This window comes from Eublepharis macularius, chromosome 4, assembly GCF_028583425.1.
Source record: "Eublepharis macularius isolate TG4126 chromosome 4, MPM_Emac_v1.0, whole genome shotgun sequence".
Classification (NCBI taxonomy): Eukaryota; Metazoa; Chordata; class Lepidosauria; order Squamata; family Eublepharidae; genus Eublepharis; species Eublepharis macularius.
In genome coordinates, this window is record NC_072793.1 from 64,620,984 (window position 1) to 64,636,916 (window position 15,933).

Here is a 15,933-nt window from a genome sequence, read left to right on the forward strand (position 1 = left end):
ATTAAATATTTCCAGGAACCTGATTTGTGCATCTTCATCTAGGGAATTTCCTTAACAGCATCTGTGTGGTCATTCTGTCAGCTAAAATAATCAACGTTACCAGTTCATATGATGAAAATATTGACACGTCTCTGCTGTACCTGTTGGATGGTCCACTGAAAATCACAAGATTTAATTTTTTATCATAAAGGTAGTGGCATAACTTACAAACACAAATAATTTTTAAATAGATTGCTTCTTTATTCCTGTTCTTCACATACAGTATCTTTATACCAGCACTTGGTATATAGGAGAGACAAGCTCTTAGAGAAGGTAAATCAATTGTTTTGATGAAATACAGGTAATGATCATGATAGTCCAAATTCACGCATCTTAAGTCTGATTCTTTGAAGGATATCTGGGGCTTTGAGATTGCTGGTCATTTTTTGCATCATTCTAGCTAGAACTATATATAATGCTAGTGGCAAGGCCTAGGTGACATACTATCAGCTGCAACCCTAAGACTTCTCTTCCCTGTAATATTTAGCAGTGCAGAATATGCTGTATACTGATTTTCAAGTTTCTCTGTCCTCACAAGTAACAGCCAATGAAGTGGGGCAGGGTGAGGAAATTTCCACACCACTTGTTTTTCATAAAACTAAGGTTATATGGGAAACCAGATTCAGGTTTTGCCTCAGTAAAAGGCAAAATTAAATGTTACTACTTCCATGATTAATTTGGAAATGAAAATCATTGATGAATAGCTATGATGTAGCTCATATACAAAACTGGGGCAAAGACTGGTTTAAAGGTTTATAGAAGAATATTTAATGAGGCTAAAAGGGCAACCAGTTCTTGGAACCAAAAGAGAGGGAGGCCAAAGGGCAGGGGCTGGAGGCAGAACCTACAATAAACTACAGATTTTGGCTGCATTAAGAGGCTGATGTAGCTGTCCTCAGAATGAGCCCATTTAGTGACAAGCACTAAAGATACTAATTTTCTACTGGGGTAATAACTTTGCAGCTGTGTCTACACTACAGTTACATTTCAGGTTACATTTACATAAAGTACAACTCAGAAAAAAACTATTTGAATTTCTCTTTAGCAGTCTCAGAGATTATAGTATCAGTAATAAGACCAATTTATGTGTAATTTATCACGAATGTAGCAACTGTAGCAGTGAGGAGTAAAGCTGTGTGTGTGTGAAACAGCCATTGCAGATTGTCTGATGTTCCTGCATGTTATTTTGCATACAGTTGTGCATAGTGTACTCATTAAAACTTTGTTAATCTACTATGTATTGGATTGCTTTTGGCATTACCTAGTTACTAGTGTTAATGGCTGGCAGACTTGTGCATGTCTCAGTCAATCTCCACTTGCCAAGAATCAGTTTCTCTTGCTTTTATTAGGGATGAAAAATGGCGGCAGCAGGTTTCTGTTGTCCCTAAAATGCTGTTTTATCTGTAAGCTGTATGGAACCTTAAGCATCAGTGAGCTGAATCACAGCTCTGACTTTTTTACTATCCAAATCACTTTGAGTGTTTGAGAATAGGGAGAGGGTTGTGAGAACATTTTACTTCTGTCTGAGGTACTTTCCTGTTGTGCAAAATTAAAGTGGATTAATTTTACATATATAAAAATCTAATCTTAATTTCTAGCAATATTATTAGGAAACAGAGGCTAGGCAGTACAGTACTGTGAAAGCCTTCTCAGTTCAGCCTCCTCTATAACAAAATATCTCTTTGGTGCACTGCAAACATTCCAGTGGGAAGTTCTCTTGCACTTTCCTCATTGAAACAAATGGATGTGTCATATATTTATTTATTTAGATACTGATATCCTGCTTTTCTCCCCAATGGGAACCCAAAACACTTTACAACATCTTTCTTTCCTTCTCTATTTTATGTATAGGCGGTTTTAAAAAATGTGTTCCTTTTGGTTATTACAGCAACTACTGCTACTGTTGTTACTTCTCCATAGTCTGATGCTGTGCAGCACCTAAAATTAACAGCTTCCCTGGGCAGTGACTGTGGCCCATACTGGATGCAGAGTTCACGGGCTGATGCTGGCAGGAATGCAGCAGGGGACAATCAGCAATACAGGCTGCCAGAGTGGCTAATGCATCTTCCTTAAACCAACTAGGCACAGCTACCACCAGGAGGTTCTGGGCCCACTATGCTACCCATACCTGATTTTCCCTTTCAGAAGAGTGATTGCTGGTCATATAAAAGCCCTTCTAAACTCTTTAACCTTGCAGAAATTTCCCCTCTGTCCATGACAGTGACAAATAGGGCAGACAAGCTGACTTTACCAAGCAAACAGGCATGACGATGTAGCTTGGATGGCACCAACTGAAACCATATTACTCATTTAAGAAACTAAGACATCGAATTTGTATTTTTTTTTAAAAAATGAAAAAAGACAATGTGTGCACGCAGCAAGTCTCATAGAAAGTTTAATAGACTATTTAGGAAATAGAAGAGTAAAAAACGTATTTTATGTATTTTAACTAAACTGAATAAAATTATTAACCACTTAAGTTGTTCATTAGTGTTCATGCTTTTATGTTCTATTCTTTGTCCTCCATTTTGGTTCAAGAAAGAAGAATGTAGCAGCCAAGCTCTTTGATCTCATTTTTGCTGCATTTGGAGACTCAGACAATTTTAGCTTCTGCTGGGCAGACAGCTGGTTTCCATGAACAGCTTTGTCACCACTGCACAGGTGCTCTTATTCCTCAAACTATACTCCGATGTGTGTTGAATGCCCCTTCACTGGTCAGAATATGGGGGGGGGAGATTATTACACAAAAGTAATAAATCCTGTAATCCTTATAATTTCTAACATCTCAGAGTAGCAGTATCAAAACAGCTAATAGTTTATGACCTTTTAAATCCACAGACTTGTCTGTTTCTATCACTCTGAATATGAAAATTGGGCCATGGAGCCTTACTTCAACATGATGCAAATCACTTTGGGATCCAAATTAGACATGAGGCTTTTATACTCAACTTAATTGTACATTAAATGCACTGTTCCTGTTGTGGAACATCTGGGTACCCCTCCCCCTGGCACCAACTGATAGAAAACTCATTTTCCAAAATTCAGGCTATAGTGTGATGTTGCCGTAAACTACCAATTTTAGGCTACAAGTGACAGGCCTGTGATAATAGCAAGTGCTTCGTGGGGTTTAATTGCATCTCATGGGCACCTACTAGAAATTGCTGGTGATGTCACAGGAACTTCCAACCAGTAGAGGTGAAACAGTTGATGCTACTACTCAAAACAGGGTAGCTCTCATGCAGCCTTTTGAAAAAAGCAAACACTGACAAATCTTTTCCTGTCCCGTGTCCATTTTGTAAAACCCTTTTTCTCGTTTCCAATTAACTGGGTTCCCAGAGCAGGAATGTACATCGTAAGTTGCAATATCTGCTGGAAAAAAATCTATCCTGTTCACACATCACACTAATGAAACTGGATTGAAACTGCTAGCTTTACACAGAGCTAAATCTTACAAGGTAGTATCTGATAAGTGGGGTAAAAACTGTCTTGAAGGATGTAGGTATTTTTCTTGATACTACAGAGCAGCAAGGAACAATTCATTTACTTCATTATAATATTTGTAAACCACTGCTATCTCTTCAGTTTCCACAGATGACTGGGCAACTGCCAGATAAGAAACAATACATTCAGCTTGTTCTATCTTGCTCTGCATCAAGAGAGAACAGCTAAAGCTGGTACTGTCAACTAGGTTTCCCTGCAGTTTGGGATAGACAAAGTACAGTAGTACTTGAGAATCAGTTCAGACAGTTGTTATCTATTATACTTACTGAGCCAGGACTGAAAGAAGACCATCTTTTGGACAGGATGATACTGTCCTATGATGAATTCTAATGACATCTCTGTTCAAAAGGCTACAGCAGAGATTCAGATAAAAGGATCTCTACAAAGCAGCAGCATCTCTGAATTTAATGATTCCATCAGCTGTTGACGGCACTGTTAAAGTTGTAATTACATTCCCCAAACAACTTTAGCTAATGTGGGGGAAACTATACAAATCTTGTCTGTTTTTGGAATAATTCTCTCAAGAGGACAACTATCCTTTGGCCTCATTGTTGCTCTCAAGGGTAAAGCAGATGGGAGCCTGAACCAGAACTTAGGAGTTTTTAAAACAGTGACAGAATGTTTTTTTTCAGAACTGACAATTATGTTCTGTGTATATAAGACTGGTGTGTGATGTAACCAATGAGATTTAGAGAATATCATTTTACTTTAGCACCCAAGACAGCTATTCTACTTTAATTTCAAGTAGCCTAGTTTGTTTTTAGGGGGTGTTGGGTGTTTATCAACCTGTTTCTCCACTCCAGCTACTTATTAGTGCATATAGATGAATTACATACTCCTGGAGCAAATACAAGAGAAGCCTGAGATTAATAAAATGGCAGTAAAAAGTTTGCAGTGAGCCTATAGAGAAGTCTGGATTGCTTGCTAGGTTATTCAAATGACCATCTCCTACTTCTAAATGGTGCCCAACATCTTTTAATTTCTATCAAAGCAGAGTTAAACACTCCTATTAATTTAAATGGGAGGTGCTTAACTCTCCTATTGAAGTCTGTGAAACTTTAAAATGATGCCTGCTAGTTTCTGAGAAAGTTCATTACGCTATAAAGGACATACTTTGTTACCATTTGAAAGGCCATTTGAAAGGCCATTTGTTACCATTTTACATAGGTCGGTCCTAGACATGAACAATTCTTTACTCCATTTTAATTAGAATTCCAAACGTCTTGAAAAGAATCCATTTTGAGATTCTGGCTTTGTTTCCACTTCAGTATTTTTACTCACTCCTAATGAATTATCAGTGTTTTCTGGCTACATACTATATTTATTTCTCTTAAAGTAGTAGTCTTAATAGTGGGAGGCTTACCTAATGCCTGATACGCTCACACCTCAGACTTTTGGCAGCTCCTAGTAGACCTGAATTTATATCAGCTCAAATAGCAACCTAACGCTACAAAGCTTCATATTGCACTTAACAATGTGAAAAATATACAATTAACCTAATGGTAACCAAGCATAAGACATGGAGCTTTAGCAGACAGCCTCTGTTTTTCCCTAGTAGTTGCCTTTATTAAAAATATTTAAAATCATCCCTCCTGCCCGATATAATGGCTGAAGTAGTCTACTGAACTTGCTGGTGTGTTCTATCTACAAACAAGTCTTTGTGGTAGACCATAAAAGTTACTTATTATATAACTTAAGTCACAATAAATCTATTTGAGTTCAACGTGCCCTAAGCCTCTAATGTTCTTTGCTACAGCAGAATAATAAGGCTCAGCTACCCTCTGGAATTTGTTATACCTTGATCACTGATTTGCTTTCTGACACACATAGCAGCTACAAGGCCATATTCACATCCTCTGCATGAAGTTGCACTGGGTTAATCTTTGATTGCTAGTTAACACATATATTGCCAATATCTGAAAGAGCCTATATCAAAAGAGCATTTCTCTTTATATATTTTTAGGTGGTGCACTGAATATAACCTGTAGGAAAGAGCAGCTGTTACTATCAACATTTGATATTGCCTCTGGAATCCACTGGACTGCATTCGTGCATTTGTGGTTCTAGCTCTTCTTTCTGAAACATTTGTTAAAATATGCAGCCACTCAACAAGCAAACCCTTATGTTTTCCTACAAGCAGTTGACTGAATCTGGTATCAATACCCCAAAATCCTGCCAAAAAAAATGCTACATAAAGGAAATGTGAAATTGACCTTCCACCATTTTGCTTCCTTTGCGTAAGAAAACATTATTTGCTGTCTATGCTCACATTTAAAAAAAATAGAAAAGGCATAAAATGAGAATCTGTGCCTTATTTATGAAGGCAAGATACTAGAGCTTAACTCCTTACGGCAGAAGGAGACACTCAGCTTCAGGTTTGGCTCCAGAGCAAGGTATCTACCTTGACATAACAGTTCCTGATTTTATGTGTTGAGCTCCATGAAGTACCTACGGTGCAAACGGATTTTCAACAGTATCACCAGAGTAACCTGGATCTTCAACAGTATAATCAGATCTGAAGCTCAATTGATTTCACAGATTATTATTTTGGTCATCTTCTTCCTGGTCATCTTTGGTTTGTGCCAGTGTCAGGTTCTCTTGCATTTCATTATGTTGTTTCCTCATCCTAAGAAGGAAAAGGAAGAGAAACTGAAGTCCCCAATTATGTAACAATGAGCTCCAGTAACCTATGCCATCTGCATTATAAATATATCTAATTCTCAAAATGGCCCATGTGTGGATACTTAAATCCAGAGATAGGAGTCATGGACAGACAAGACCAATCTGCAAAACTAAGGAAAGCCCCAGATTTGCAGAAAAATCTGAAATCTAAAAAAAAAAAATACAGGTGGGGGCAAAACTCCCCAAAATGATAAAAAGGAACAGCTGTAGCATTAATAAAATTAAAGCTCTCAGTGGCTGTAGCTAAGCAAGCACAAGAGTACTGCCAGACTTCCAGCTCTGGTTTCTGTCAGCAAACAGTAGGGAGAGGGGGCAGGTCCCCTTCCAGGGCTGTTTTGACTATTGAGGGAGAACTCATTAGGGACAGGCCTGGCGGCAACCACCAGATCATTTAATACCATGGGACTGCCACGGCTTACCCAGGCCTGACAGCTACCTCACAAAAGGCAGTGTTGTACAGTAGTTAGAGTTTCAGAGTGGGAGGACCAATTTTGAATCCCTATTCTGTCATGGAAGCTTACTGAGTAACCTTGGGCCAGTCACATATTCTCAGCCTAATCTACCTCACAGGGTTGTGAAGATAAAATGGAGAATGATGTAATCTATTTTGGGTACCCATTGTAGAGAACGGTAGGGTATAAATTAAGTCAATAAACAAATATAGTCGAAGATGAAAATGTAGGTTGGTTGGTGGATGGGAAAGGGGTGGATGGGAAAGGGAGAAGGAAGCAGGGAAAGCTGAAGATACGAAGGTTGCCAGGAGGAAGAAAAGAAGAAATAGTGTGGGGAGTGAGATACAAGGGGAAACGAGTCTTTCCAGGTCCCCCACTGTGTAACTGGGCCCAGCCCATTGGCTAGAGCCATACAACTGGGCTCAGCCTGACATATGGCACCATGCAACTGAGTCCAGCCCAGCAGGACTGCCAAAATGGCCCAAAGTTTTCCCAGGGAGAGGTTGCTGGGGGGCGGGGGGGGGGGGAGAACGGAAAGCTGAAGATGGACAGATAAAGGTAGGTTGGTTAGTAGATGAGGAGACAAGGAAGCAGTAAAGGGGAAGACTATGGGGGCTGCCAGGTAATGGAAAGAGGAAGTAGTGGGGGAAGGGGAAATGAGATGCCCCCCACAAATCCCTGCAGTTCCCAACTTGTACTATTAATTTCCTGTACATACTATATCTCTAAAACTGTTCTCATTTCTTAATACAGCAGCATATGTGAAATGAACTCTTGGGAAAATCACTATTATTTCCTGCTTGTAAATTACTCCATATGTGCACTTTTACTCAGTTTCTCAGGCCCACCAAATGGTAAGTAGAGATGTAGCCCACATTACCTAGTGTTTTCTGAAAAACTCCATATGCAGCACAACTACACTGTCATTGGGGGTAGCAAATAGGGAAATTCCTGTCAATATAATACTGCTGAATTATCCAAAAGTAGACCTAAGACATCACTAGGCAGGACTAACTGTATGGTGGATGACTCTCAAGGTGTGAGGGAAATGAGCAGGGTACCTTTGTAAAAAAAAGCCTAAAGAACATATTACTTCTGGTTATATAACATCTACCTGTTACTGCTGGAACTGGTAAATCATGCTTTATTTACATCATTTCTTCCCTCAAGGACTTACAAAGCCACTTTTTTATGCTCTATCTTATGCAAAAAGTCTTCACAATATGAATTCAGCAGGACTGACTACCTTGGTGAAGTCTTCTGGTTTTGGCTTTAAAATGCATACATTTGAGCAGTAGGCCTGCAAACCTATCAGCATTGCCCATTCTTCAGTATTTTCCTACAGACAATACCAAACTCATTTATTTGAGGACCACTAATGGAATTTTATTATAACTAGAAAGTATTGTTGACATGGTATAACACACTTCCCAAGTCAAAGTCTACTGTTTCAGGTCAATACTTACTTTTCTCTGTTGAAAATGATGAAGTCCCTTTGGAGTATCTCCAGGTTTTTCTGAAGCTGGTAAGCCTTTCATTATAGAACAAAGAGAAAATATCAGGTGATTAGATATCTTCAGTATAAGATATAACTCAGGACGGCATTCAAACTACCATAATAAAGGTTCATTGTGTGTTCTGTGCAGTCCCACATGGGATCTGTGCATGCACAGGCCACCCGCAGACATTCTAAAGCTCCTAAAGGCGTGAGGCACTTACCTAGCCTTTTTGCATGCTTCCCCACCCACCCACCCACCCGCCCCGACACAGCTATAGAAGGCGAGTGAGCGGCTCCCTTGCTCAGTTCTTCTTTAGCTGCTGCTGCAGGACATGTCTTCGCTTCGCTCCTCAGTTCCTACCTTTCAATGAGAGTTTGGGCCTTTGGATCCATGGCTTCGAACGCTCTCTTTAAGGGGTGTATACTTTGTGGTAGCAAGATGGCTCCATTGGATGGGCACAAGTGCCTGTTATGTCTCGGTAAGGGTCATGACACCTTGCAGTATGCGGTCTGTAAACAGTTTATGCCCAAGTCATGCCATGAAAGAGCATGGTGATTGAAAGCAGTTCTTTGGAAGTCAGCCCTGAAGGGCACTACCAAGAATAATGCCACTCCAGCATGTTTGGTGCCAATTACTGCTAAGAAGAACCAGTCAGTTCCAATCTCTCATTCAATAGCTCCACCTCAATGTCAGTCAGACCTGCCTTTGAAAAATGCTAAGCTCAAAACGAAGTATGCTGATAAATCGACTTCAAAGTCACAAAAGAGGAAAAAATTCTCTTCAGTTCTGACCATGTCGGTTGCATCGAGTCCACTCAGACTTCTGAGAAATCCATTATCAATCCCCAGATGGCGTTCAGTTCTATCCCTTTCAGAGGATGAGATTCCAGAAGTCATAGAATGTCTACAGCCATTTCTCCATTGCCGCCGTCACCAGTACGGCCTGTGAAAAGACAGAAGACTTCTTCGAGTCCGAGAATGAGAACTGTTTAGAACCGGTTCCACACCACAGATAGCATCAGGCTCAGTATTCCCCATATAGTTCCGTACCATTACTATGCTTATGGGTTTGAAGACTCGCTGGGCATATATCTGCCTCCTCAACTACTTCCATGACGAGGATCCATATGTTTCCGCCCATTCAGAACCAAGAAGTAGTAAAGCCAAACATACACCCATATGCATTTTAAAGCCATTCTGGCCAGAAGACAACGCTGTCCCAGAACCGATGCTGACTCTCACTACTCACTCTGATGATTACTCTAATGGATCTTGCATCAGAGCCTTCAGTAAAGAGCCTTCTGTAACAGAGTTTCTGATGGAGGATTCTGCTGTATCCCTGAGCAAGGATCTCCACTTGTATACTGAACAGTTAGTCCAGATGGCGAGATCCCTGGACATTGAGGCGATCTGCTCTGCTCTGACTTCTTTGGATCCGGTCTTCAAGGTCCTTCACTCAGAAGGAGCCACACTGGTGCCATTTCCAATCAAGGCATGTTAGATGTGATGAAAGATGTATGATCCAGGCCAGCCTCGACTTCACTGATGTCTAAGCAGGACAATATGTAAAGGACTAAACAGGATCAGGCTCCCACTAATTTTATTGCCACCGAGACCCTCCAGGGCAAAGGCCTCCAAAAAAGCATGGGCCACTCAGCTCCAATTGATAAGGAGAGCAGGAAACTAGACATACTGGGCAGGTAGGTTTATGCTTCCACAGTCCTAACCTTTAGAATTGGTAATTACGGCTATCAGCTTTTCATATGGGAAAGATCAGTCCATACCTAAGGCTAATCCAGATGATAAACAAAGGCCTGCAAAAACTCTGCAAGGAGAAGTTTTAAGGCTCTCCAAACAACAAGTTGATACAGCCAGACGTGTCAGGGACTGTTCTTCCAGGGCGATGGCCTCTGGAATTGTACTGCGTAGACATGTGTGGCTCAGAACAACATTCGTCCCTCATGATAGGATGACGGTGGAAGATCTTCCCTTTGAAGGGACAGACCTTTTTCTTCCACCACAGACAAGCAACCCAAAAAGATCAAAGATGAAAATAGAAAAAAAGGCTGTATTTCCAAGGTAGGAGGAGGGTATACAAAAAAAGGAAAATAGCAAGGGAGGTGTTCTTATTAGGGAGAAACCAATCTCGGAACTTTCAGTCTTGATGGAATCTGGCCAATTCAGAGACAATTACTGCCTCGTAACAGGTGACCTTTCATATGTGCCTTCTCTCAAAGGGACAAGAGAGAGATTGATCTCCTCTCTCCTACTGGCGTTGTAGATAAGACACCCTCTGGGAGTTGAGATCCAGGAGCTGTATACAGAGCCCCTCATCAGACCGCCATCTTCCTCCCGAGTTGGAGGAGATATTTCCAAGCTAAGTCAAAAGACAATTCCTGATCTCCAAGGAATCAGTTTGGATCTAATAAACAGGGCTTTTGATGCCAAACCATCTGGTGCCATTTCTGTCAACCACTCACTTCCTCTACAGGCTTGGGAGTCGATTACTCAGGAGGCTTGGATGTATTCCTAGAGTTCAAGGCAACTCCACACAACATTTCCCTTTGGTTTAACTCTCCATCTCCTCCTGCCTTACTTTTAGAGGAAATGCAGTCATTTCTACAGAAACAGGCCATTGAACCGGTTCCATCCAGTTATACCAACGGGTTTCCCCCTCCCTACAAACACACACAATTTTATTGTGGACAAAAAATCAGGGGGCTCCTGCCCCATTTTAGACCCTCATTCCCTGAGCAAGTTTATAGTTCCCAAAAGATTTTGAATGATGTCATTAAGGGGCATTTTACCCATTACAAAGTCAGGTTTGGTTTGTTACTCTTGATTTAAAAGATGCATATTTTCATGTTCCAATAAATGTTCACTACAGAAAGTTCCTTCATTTCCAATATGGCTCCAAAAATAGCAATACAAGATTCTTCCTTTCGGTCTCTCCTCTGCCCCTCATATCTTTACAAAAGTCATGGCAATAGTGGTGAGCCGCCTCAGAGAAAAAGGGTATACCATTTTTCCCTATCTTGATGATTGGCTTCTAGTGGGCCAGTCCAGAGAATCCCTGTTCCAGGACATGTCTCTAGTCCCTACCAGATGGGCCTGAGGGTCAATGTGGAAACATCATCCCTGGTCCCCTACCAGAAAGTGGTATTTGTAGAGGCAGTCTTAGACTCCTCACTAGCCCTTGCCTTCCCTACCATGGAAAAGATAGAGAAATTTCTTGTCGCTCTAAACAAGGTCCTTTCATACAGGTACCAAATGCAAACCAAATTCAAAAACTTAGGTTTTTTATGGCCTCTCTGACTCTGATAGTTCCATTTGCCAGGTTGAGGCTTCTTTTTCTACAGAACTGGTTTGTCAGCATGTTCCACCCGCATCGATGGAACCCATACAAGTGGTTTCCAGTTCCAAGGCTCATCCACAGGTTCCTGAACTGGTAGAACACCACACAAAACCTATTAGTAGGGACCCCTTTCAGCTCCTCCCCAGTTCACATTTTGATATACACAGATGCCTCACTGTTAGAAGGGGGGGGGAGTGTTATGGGACCACCCTAGTAAAGGGAGCTTGGTCCCCTCAAGCATCTTCTATGCACATCAACTTCCTTGAGCTTAGAGCAATAAGGTACGCTCTGAAAGCTCTGCCTAGTGGAAAGCAAGAACATTCAGATATGCATGGACAATATGACTGCCATGCATTACTTAAACAGACAGGAGGCACAGCTTCCCTGTCTCATGGCAGGAAAGGGGAAGGCCTCTCTTGGAGATACTTTCAGATCCCATGGTTAGACACCCTCTGATATGCATTTCCCCCTCTCCCTCTTATGATGTGGACACTCAGCAAAATGATAAGGGAAGGTTCCTCAGCAATCATAATAGCTCCTTTCTGGCCGAGGCAAGCCTGCTTTGCCACTCTATTCCAAATGGCGCAGGCCAGAATCTACCAATTTCCCCTAACACTGCACCTGCTGCAGGATGAGGTTGTTGACAGTCCATTTCATGTCCTCCCTGGACTGAATTTCTCCTCACCAGTCCAGAGAGTCCTGTTAGAAGCCAGGAAACCATCCACCAGCAAATCATAGCTGGCCAAATGAAAAAGATTTTTTGCTTTGGACCGCAGGCAACAACTTGAACCCGGTCTCGGCCTCTTTATCTACTGTTTTGCACTATTTGGTTCAGTTAAAGGACCAAGGTTTGGCTAATTCTTCCATTAAAGTCCACCTAGCAGCCATTTTACCATGACAACATAAATGGGAAATCTCTCTTTGCCTAGCCTCAAGGGCAAACTTCAGAAGTCTAGCAAACCTATATCCTCCAGGATCCAGGCCGATCCCCCAATGGAGTCTCCTTGGTGCTCACTTCAATCATGCATAAATCTTTTGAGCCTCTAGTTACCTGTTCCCTTAAGGTTCCGACAGCTAAAACAGCCTTTCTGGTGGCTATAACCTCGGCTAGGAGACTGAGTGAATTGAAAGCCCTGATATGAGCCTCCGTTCATTAAGATGTTTGCAGATGAGGTGGTCCTCCCTCTGAGTCTTCCTGTTCTGCCAAAGGTTGTGTCTGCTTTCCATTTAAACCAGGACATTTTTCCCTGCTCTGACAACTGACACAGAGAGACTTTTGCACACACTTGACCTTAAGCGTGCTTTGTGTTTTTACTTGGACAGGACAGCTCTTTTCTGAAGGATTCCAATCCCTTTATATTGTTTAAAGGACTCACAAAGGGTCTGAAAGTCACCACACAGACCATTTGAAATTCGATAGTTTGGCTCATTAAACAGTGTTACATTCAATCTAAACAACCATGCCCATTGCATATCAGAGCACACTTGAAAAGAGCTCAATCCACTTTGTCAGCCTTCAGTTTGGGGATCCCTCTAGTGTAAGGTGGCCACCTGGTCTACGCTGTCCACATTCATCAAACATTGTCATTGATGTAGACTCCAAAAGGGACGAAGCTGTGAATCAAGCTGTCCTGAAGAGTCTCTTCCATTAAAGAGCTTCACACCCACCTCTTAGATGAGTTAGCTCGTTAATCTTCCATGTGCGACTCCACAGAAGACACGATGAAAACGGGGTTGCACTTATCTGTAACTTCTGTTCACTGAGTGTTCTTCTGTGCAGGCACACGCGTCCCTCCCTCCCTGCCGTGTTCCCTTTTTTAATTACCTTCCTTCTACACGGTGGCTTAGAGAACCGAGAAAGGGAGATGCTCATCCTACCTTTATAGATGCGCCTGGGGGTAATGCACGAAAAGACTAGGCAAGCATGTTGCACCTTTAAGAGCTTTAGAACGTCCATGGCTAGCCTATGCATCCGCAATTCCCCATGTGTGCCTGCACAGAAGTTTACTCAATGAACAACAGTTCCAGGTAAGTGCAACCCTGTTTTTTACTGGCAAGTAAAGTGATGAAAAAATCAAGGAGCACTGGTAACAGTGGGCTAGAGATATAATGCCCCACTTTCTCCTCCAGCACCAGATACCTACCGATCTCTGAAGTTTAGCTGTACTGAGGGCAGTGAATGGTCCTAGAATTCACTTGTCCCTAATAATTTGAGGTAGATATGTGGGTCACTAGGCTTCCAGCAATTGGTTTCTAGAGACAGTACAGCCTACAGAGTTAAAGGCAGCAATCTCAGGAAATATGGCAGAAACAGAGAACAAGTTCTACTAGTAAATCCTTTTTGGAAAATTGCTTGACTTTGGAATATCTTAATTTTGTCTCAATGCAAGGTAAAGAGAATTGTACCACACTTACCTGGGGAAAAAGAAGAATAGTAAAATTCCCATCTTGTGGCAGAATACAGAATATTAAAATGTGAAAAAACCCCAAAGGAGATGCATTTAAATCCCTCCACAACAGAGAGGAATATTGTATGTACAAGCACAGTAAACCTACTGTGAACAGGGGGTTGGAGTCAATTGAACAGAGCCACTGGAGAGTTCTCTCCTGGTGCCAGCACAGCTGCTACTGCCTCTCCTCTAGCCAGGAAGCTGGGCAGGCAGGGCAGCAGGAGACATTTCTGCCCCCTTCCAGCTCCACCACTGCTGCCTCTCTTCTTTAGGCAGGGATGAGGGGGAACTGCCACTGCTCACCCCCTATGCTGTCAAGGTTGCTAATCCCACCTCTTCTATGCAGGTGGGCAGGCAAGAGAGGATTAGAATTTACCACCAACCCCACTGTGTAAGCCAGGTGGACAGGTGGGGGACGGGACAGCAGGAGTGATGGCCGTGCTGCAAATTGCTGGCGAGTGACTGGCCCAGTGGGTGAGCAGGAAGGAAGGATGGAACTACTCCCACCCCCCACCCCACACACACACTGATACCTTCCATGTCCCCACTTGTCTTGCTTATTTGCCTGTGATTTTGGAGAACGGCATTGAATGTCAATGTGACTACACCTAAGTAAGTGCAGTTTGAGAATCATAGCCTCTACCTTTGAGGATTAACATCACAGGATGACCACAAACACTGCTGCAAGATGTTAAGGTGTTGCAATCTTTAATGAACAAGAAATCCGCTGGTATGTGCAAAAAGGAGTTTTTCTGACTGCAATCCTAGAAAACTCTTGGAAGCTGTCTGACTATATCTTACCTCCATGGAATCATCCTTACTGCTTTCCTTTTCCTTCTTGGCTAAGCGTTTTTTTTTCTTATGAAGTGGCTTGGACTCCAGGATCATTTCTTCAAGTTCAAAGGTTGGGTCACAGTTCAACTTGCCTTTCTGTGAAAGGATAGAAGAGAAGCCATTTGTCATGTCTGTGTATAGCCATGCCATGATTGGTTGGTTGTTATGTCACTGATGCTACAGTATATTGAAGCTACAATGCTTTAATGCTAACCTGATGTGTTCTCTCCTTAGCCATGCTCTTTCCATATTATAATCGTTACTTTTACAGACCCAGGATGGGCCTCTCATGTTATTTCACAGAACTATGCATCTCTTTGCTAGAAATGACCTTGGAGTCTCCAGATACCAGCTTTCACTACTTTGCCCAGACGCTGGGAACCCATTATTGTATACTCACTATTTAGCCATAACTATAAAGGGTTCTCACAGGATGTGTGTAAACCTGCGCGCCAAAACCTTAACAGTTGCAGGAGCGCAGGAAAATCAAGTATAACATAGACTTTTTGTTCTGCCTTGTCACTTCTACCAAGCTCCATGATGGAGTTCAGACCTGAACTGTAAAGATCCTAATAAAAAGCTTTTCTACTGGAATCAATGTGCGTTCACTGGAGAGGGGCTGAGGGATCTACCTGGCAGGAACTGACACCATTCTAAACACAGCCAAATCTGGCTTAAGTGTTGTTCATACTAATAACCCTGTAATGAACGCTTCCCTAACAAGACTGAACTTTTAGCTAACATAGCTGCTAGAGAAAGAACAGTCACTGAATCTTTTATAGACTGAAATTCCCCATCTTTTGATTTATAAGTCCCCTTCAGGAGTTTATATACCCCATAAGCTTTCTTTCTAATAGGGTAAGGAATTCCCATCAACATATCCTAAATAGCGTTCAAGTCTTTCTATACTAAAAGGTACTACAGATGTTTATTACCATCATCATCATCTATGGCTTCTGAAATTAAAAACAGCAGCAATGTAATATCTTACAGTAGGAATGAATCCAGGCATTATTCTCTTTTGTAAAACGGCATCCCAGTTGATATCAGCCAAATAAGAAAAATCCTGGATATCAGTCAGTTGAGAAAGCCGTTCATCTGGATTTACCTCCATTAACTAAA

At 41.8% G+C, this 15,933-nt stretch overlaps 1 protein-coding gene across 1 annotated transcript in view; it reads right to left on the minus strand.

Moving 5' to 3' along the window:
* Positions 1-216: 216 nt before the first annotated feature.
* STK32A (serine/threonine kinase 32A) overlaps positions 217-15,933 on the minus strand; it is a 128,999-nt gene continuing 113,282 nt past the window's right edge. The window contains exons 10-13 of the mRNA XM_054978216.1: positions 15,803-15,928; positions 14,779-14,907; positions 8,141-8,205; positions 217-6,166 (exon numbers count right to left, since the gene is read on the minus strand). Coding sequence (XP_054834191.1) covers positions 6,073-6,166; positions 8,141-8,205; positions 14,779-14,907; positions 15,803-15,928 — 414 coding nt within the window. The 3' untranslated portion in view covers positions 217-6,072. The remainder of the gene's footprint in view (positions 6,167-8,140; positions 8,206-14,778; positions 14,908-15,802; positions 15,929-15,933) is intronic.